General features: G+C 38.8%; 1 protein-coding gene across 1 annotated transcript in view; it reads right to left on the bottom strand.

Annotated features, from left to right (window-relative positions):
- The window catches only part of SLC25A13 (solute carrier family 25 member 13), a 281,715-nt gene that overhangs the window by 12,972 nt on the left and 261,771 nt on the right, over positions 1-6,972 (bottom strand). The window contains exon 15 of the mRNA XM_007939784.2: positions 1,246-1,384. Coding sequence (XP_007937975.1) covers positions 1,246-1,384 — 139 coding nt within the window. The remainder of the gene's footprint in view (positions 1-1,245; positions 1,385-6,972) is intronic.

Below are 6,972 nucleotides of genomic sequence, written 5' to 3'. Positions count from 1 at the left end.
ATTTTGGTCAATGACATGAGACAAAGTATATGTGAACTGCTGTATGAAAAGTGAATTTACTCTGTAAATCTTCACCCAAATCCTAATAAAAAAAAAAATATTAATATATATGTAAATGACATACAAAAGCCAGTGAGTCAATGGCTAAATGGATTAAAATGAGTGATTCTATATTCTAGCCTTGAAATCGTGTTTTCTTAATGTAGGCACAGTGGTCTCAAAGCTACTGGTACAATTTGGGTTCTTGAGCAGTCAGCAAAGAATAACTCTGCCTCATGTCTCAATAACACTGCTTTTGAAGAACAGGGATTAGCAGAGAATGAAAGAAGAACTACATGGGTTCCTGCCTCCAGGGATTCCCTAGGCTACAGCCCAGACATTGGAACGTACAAAACAGGAAACAACTTCTCTTGTCACCACTGTCTTGGGGAAAAGCACAGAGACTCTAGCCATATATCTGATGAGAACAACACCTGTATAAAAAATGTTTGGACCTAGTCATCCCATGACTGCCCTAGGGCTTATTAACTCCTTAAATATTTTCACCACCTGGAGAACTAAGTCAGGTTGTTCCACCTCCATTAAGCTTTTTGGACAAGGAAGACTATCAAAGAATGATAAAATCAAAATTTCCTTTGGGGATTTAATTGGGCTATAAAAGCCAACTTCCATATCTATTTTTACTTCTATTCATATTTTCACTGTAGCACTGGAAGCAAAAAAACAGTCATCTCTATGTGTGATCTATTAATATACACACACACACACAGACACACAGAGTTCCTTTATAACCTTATACAGCTAGGAGAAAAAAAGATACATCTAATGGGCCCAAGTCATTTCTGTCTTTACTACATTTCTTTTTTCGAATGATAGTAACTATTGCTTAAATTACAGACCAACTTTCATGCACTCATTTGTATCTAGATACAAGTGTTTACATCTGGTCAAACAGTTATCATGAAGTGAAACTATGAAATGATAGGTAACTTGGACTCCCAACAATACCATAAAATGAACCAGTTTTTAATGAGCCTTTTTTAGAATTAAGAAATTAAGAGTGCTCAATAATCTAATCTGCCAAAGTAAGATTTTTTTTTCCCTTTTCAGTAGCTGTTCAAAGGAATCTATGGATAACACATATGTATCTGTCAAAAACTATCAGCAAACAATTCCAGTGCATCAGGATGAGGGTGGGGGAGATGGCTGGTGGGGAAGTAACAGAACCCTGTGAAGGACACTCACCAGCTATAGCGCCAGCTAAGAGCAGGCTTCCTGGGCTAATCTGCCCATCTTCGTTTGCAAAGGAAGCCTTCACATGAGCATAGCACGGGAAGTAGATGGCCGAGAAGGGAATGTCCCGCAGAAAGCAAGCTTTGGCACCCTGTGCATTTGAAAAGGAAGAAAAACCACATGAAACACACAGCCTACTGAGAAGATCAAGCTTTGCTGGAACTTACTTCAGAACAAAATATTCCTAAGGAACAAATTTGTACTCACAAATTGAAAGGTGAACAGAAAAAAATAACCCAGATTCTGTAAGTAATAAACCTAAATCTGATTAAGAACAAAGAAGTAGTTTTGCTGTGTGGCATAGAAGGGAGGGGCATTCTAATTTATTTTAATGTTGAGACGTCTATCAAGACAAAAAATCAGGGAACAAAATGGAGCTCTGTTTTTGTAAACCTCAGTGGGGCCAAATCACTGGCATTTCTGGGAGGATTAGCTCTCCGGTCTCAAGAGCAGATAGGCAGCAAAACCAAGATGTTTCCTTGTTTACCTACAGGGAAGCAGACAACATATATGATGCAAAGAGGTAGTTTTTTTAAGAAAATTGTTTGAGACTCTGATGAAAGCTCTGAACTCTTCACCAGAAAAAAATTACATATGCATAAAAAAATCACATAAATGTTCAGAAGGTTCATGGGTTCCCCCTAAAGTTTATTTATACTTTCCCCTAAGGCTTATGAAACATTAATAAATATTTGTTCTAAAGACTTAAAGTATTTACAATAATTCTACCACATTTAAGAGCTGTGTGTAGAACAATTAGCTACTGAAGCAAATAATGTCTGGTGCCAAAGGAATGCCACAGGAAGGCCCTGAGCAGTGATGACAGTACCCAGATGCGTGATACACCATTATGATGAAAACTGTAAGACATATTACGTCTCATCCCTTTTCAACACCAATGAGTTAACACCAGTTCTTTCACAAGTTTCTAATACCTGAAGAATTTCCGGAGAACTGAAAGACTCCTAAATGAAAATAATGATCTATCCAAATTCAACAGAATCCAGCCATGTTCCAAGACATTTATCAAGGTCTAGTGATAGATCTCGGAAGCCCAAAGAATTGATGCATTTGAATTATGGTGCTGGTGAAGAATACTGACCATACCATGGACTGCCAGAAGAACAAACAAATCTGCCTTGGAAGAAGCACAATTAGAATGCTCTTTAGAATTAAGGACGGTGAGACTTTCTCTCACATACTTCGGACATGTTATCAGAAAGGACCAGTCCCTGGAGAAGGACATCATGCTTGGTAAAGTAGAGTGTTAGCCAAAGAGAGGAGACAGATTGCCATGGTGGTTGCAGCAACGGACTCAAAGACAGCACGACTGTGAGGATGGTGCGGCACTGGGCACTGTTTTGTTCTGTTGTACACAGGGCCACTATGAGTTGGAACCGACTTGATGACGTCCAACAACAGTGATGTTAAATCTTGGTAGTTTTGTCTGATGCTAGGCTCCAATCTGTCAAAGTTCCTTAACACTAAATATCTGTTATTGTACCCTTCGCTTTTCTTATACCTGCATCACACTTGTGATCAAACCGAGCATATGAGTCATAAAATCCTTCGCCTTAGTCAAAGTAATCTTGGGTCTACTGTAAATCACTTGCCTTAAAAAACGTAACATAAGCAGGGCTTTGCCTAATCCTATTAAATTTCATTCTAGTTTGGACCATCCTTCCAACCAGACTAAATGCTTGGAATCTGGATTATCATGTTGGCTATTCTTCAGTCAACCACCCATGGATGTGTGAGGCAGTAAGCATGCTCTGTGATGGACATCAATCCCTACTGTTCTTCTCTGAGAACATGTATCAAAAAAAAAAAAGGCAGATCCAGCTCATGTACTGCCTATCAGGCCATGCTTTTCTGCATCTCATCCACACAAAAACTATGCCAGTAAATGGCTCACTGAATTAAGAACCACTAAATCCATCGAAGTCTTCTTTTAATATATGTGACATGTCCAGGAGACCTAAACTACCAACTTGTTCAAGGGACATCTTCAAAGGCAGTGCCAGAAATAGGTCCAAAACTCAAAACTCCTCAGTTCTTTCTACCTCCTCCAGTGCAGAAGGGAAAAACTACTGTATAATGTCAATATCCATTAGCATCCAATCATTTTCTTATGATTTTTCTTTCCTAAACTATGACTCAGGCAGTTCCTGTGTAAAGGTAATACTATTACCTTTTGTTTCTCTGTTTTCTCTATCTTGCTTCCAAATCTTCCTGTAACTTTTGGTAGCTATTTGCAAAGATGTACAGTCTATACAGAAGGTATTCAAAGTGGTTAGCAACCAACCAATTCAAATTAAGATCAGTTAAGTCTTCTTCAGGTCTTGCTCCTTGATATAGTCAAAACCATATTACTGACTTTCTAAACAAATCATCTTGAAGTAAATGTTAAGTTAATACAATTTTTCCTCCCACAAATTTGGCTTCTTATTAGATCTATTATTATTTTTATTACTTTTACCTTTATTCATATCTCCCAAATCTTTATATCTTACAGACAAACTTTAGTCTGTGCTCTGCTCATTTTAAAAGTGATACTTTCCCTTTATGATTTTTTTTTTAAAAATTATTACAAAAGTATCAAATTTTGCACAATTCTATGCTGCCCACTTGGAGCTGCCCTTAGTTGGAAATGACTCAACAGCAACTAACAAAAAACAATAAAAATATTAATTGCTTATAATACAAAATACAGAAGAGTACTGAAAATTTAAGCTGCTCATAATTTTCACCAGCTGATAGAAACACTGCAACTGTAATAAATGTTTTGGAGTAGTTCCTTCAACAGTAATGTTAATAATCAGTTGGGACTATGCTTGTGTGGGTCTGGGTCATGTCTTTTCTTCTTAAATTCAGGGTACTTTTTTTTTTTTTTTTGGAGGGGGAGGTAAGTATGATTCTTTTTCATTCTTCAAACATGTTGCCTCAATTTCCTTTCTATTTGTTGTTTCAAAAACCCCACCACCATCTTTGGTCTTGGTTGTCCTGTGGATCTGGCACCATTGTAAAAGTTCTATAGTAACCTCACTTTCCCAGTTTCCTCTCCCTTGTCAGCTTGATTCCTTTTGGGTAGAACTATTTAATGCGTTATTCATCTAATCAACCACATCAATCTATTAAATACCACCTCCTCATTCATTTAAACCCCATGTCTTACCATTTCCACTGAGGTTCCTTTAGCCAGAAGATCAGCAGGGAGTGAATTCCACACAGATCACACTGTCTACACTTTCTCATGTGCTGGTCAAGTTTTCTTCAGGCCTTTATATTTGCCTGTACCAAACAACAAAAAAAAAAACTCACTGCCATCGAGTCAGATCTGACTCATAGCGACCCCTCCTTGGGTTTCTGAGGCGGTATCACTACAGAAGTAGACTGCCCAATCTTCCTTCCGAGGAGTGGCTGGTAGGTTTGAACCATCAGCCTTCTGGTTAGCAGTCAAATGCCTATGTCACTGCTGCCTATATCAGATTATAAGCAATCAACGGATAAAACTATTATCTGATAAAGCTTATAAAACACTTATCAAAATCTTTGGCTCTCAGTTGAAGCCTAAAATATGTTCCCAATGACATTGACTTTGCACTGGTATTAAGTCTCAAGACCAAAGAATTAATGCCTTTGAATTATGGTTCTGGCAAAGAATACTGAATATATCATGGACTGCCAGAAGAACAAACAAATTAGTCTTGGAAGAAGTACAGTTAGAATGTTGCTTAGAAGCAAGGATGGTGAGACTTTGTCTCACACACTTTGGACATGTTACCAGAAGGGATCATTCCCTAGAGAAGGACATCATGCTTGGTACAGTAGGTCAGCAAAACAGAGGAAAACCTTCTATGAGATGGATTCACAGTGGCTGTAACAATGGGCTCAAACATATCAATGATGTGAGGAGGTGCAGGACCAGGCAGTGTTTCATTCTGTTGCACATAGGGTCACTATGAGTCCGGACTGACTTGATAGCAGATAACAACAACAATTAAGTTGTATAAAGAAAAATGAGAGGCTCTGGGACATGCTGTTAAGTTTCTGCAACAAACCAACAAGAAAACTAACTCATTTCTTGGAAAAATAGCTTAGAAACCCAAATCAATCATGTAGTTTTTCAAAGACATATTTTTAATTGAGAATACAACAAAGCCTGGAGGAAAATCAATCATTTTATACCAGAATATTAAATAGGAAAAAGAAAAGAAAGACTAGTATGTCTTCTGCTATTTGGCTTCAATGTTATCAAAGGCCACAGGAAGTCATAATTTGAAATGAGAAATATCCTTGTGATACAAGAAGAAAGAGGCACCATGAAGAAACAGCTTAGTGTTCCCAAGAAGGAACCTATGAGTGATCCACCATCAAAGGTGGGCCCTCACTTCCTAAAATCCTGACAATAAATCATGTATCAGTGTGGAAACCAATGTCTACTAAGAGGTATGACATGCTTCAAGGAAAGTTTGAAAACAACTCTAGATGACTGAGAAGAAAAAGCCACTTAATCAATAAACAGACAACATACAAACAAACTCAAGGAAAAGGCTGAGCTGCTTTGTGAAGCACTAAAGGAAGTTAGGACTATGTTGTATTTTTCCTACCAGAAACTGGACAATGTGGTCAAAGAATTTCTGCAAACTAGAGTAAATGTTAGAATGTGTAAGAAGTCTCAGATTTCTAATTATCTGAGAAAAAAGAAGAAAAGGAAAAGTCAAGGAAGAGAGAGGGCTTGTGGAACAGCCACCCTTGCTCCAGAGGGGAACAACCTTACCAGCAAATTAAAGTGTTTAAAAATGCAAATCTCCACTGACTTGTGGTATGGAGAGCACCTGGTGTAACTGTCCCCTCTGCCACTAAGGAGCACTAGGAGGAATCAAGCTCTGTTCTCACCTGTGAAAACTATCAAAGGCTCCCTTCGTCCCTGGACCTGGGAGTTAATGTTTAAATGAGGTAATAACTGTGAAAGTCCTTTATAAAGTTGACTACTGCAGTATACACGCAAGAGGAGGTTGTGGGGCTTCCCAGCCTCTCTCTGCCCCTGCCTGGTTACACAGCCCAGCACCTGCTCAGCATCTCCCTGCGGCAAATGACCCTCAGAGTCAGGAGGTGGCCCCTCGCCTGCCTCTCACACCCCAGGCATCAAAGCCAAGCTCCCAGGGAAAGCTACCTTTGCAAGAGGCTGGAGAAAAAGGCACAGACTTATTAAATTTCTCTGGCCTCCTTTTCCCCACCACTTCCTTTAGGTCTCAAGCACAAAGGCAGGTGCCAATTTGTAGGGCTGCCTTAGGCAATACCTGACCTGTTGCTCCCGCACAATGAAAAGGGAAGCAGGATGTTAAAAAGGCTTTTAAAGTTCCAACTGTGAAAGTATTTCTCTCCCAGATTCCTTGATAAATTCTTCCCTCAGTGGTGAACACCCATTTTCCAGTCCTACAGCAAAACATCAACCTGTTTGACTTGAATTCTCCTCACCCAATGTATAATTTTTAGTAAGAGAGCAGTTATTCTGAACAGGCAACTCTGTAATAAAGGGAAACATTCTGTGTGCCCAAGAGTCTGCATCAGCAACACAGAAATAATGACTTTGGCCATTAAAAAATTAATAAATTACAAAGTGTAAGCCACTTGAAATAAATCTTTAAAAGTTCCTGCCCTCTAGGAAAATCCCCA

The sequence above is a fragment of the Orycteropus afer genome, unplaced genomic scaffold, assembly GCF_000298275.1.
Source record: "Orycteropus afer afer isolate SDZICR_OR568_19922 unplaced genomic scaffold, OryAfe1.0 scaffold00063, whole genome shotgun sequence".
NCBI classification, from domain to species: domain Eukaryota; kingdom Metazoa; phylum Chordata; class Mammalia; order Tubulidentata; family Orycteropodidae; genus Orycteropus; species Orycteropus afer.
Note: the sequence above shows the minus strand (reverse complement) of the source record. Positions and strands in the feature narration are given on the sequence as shown.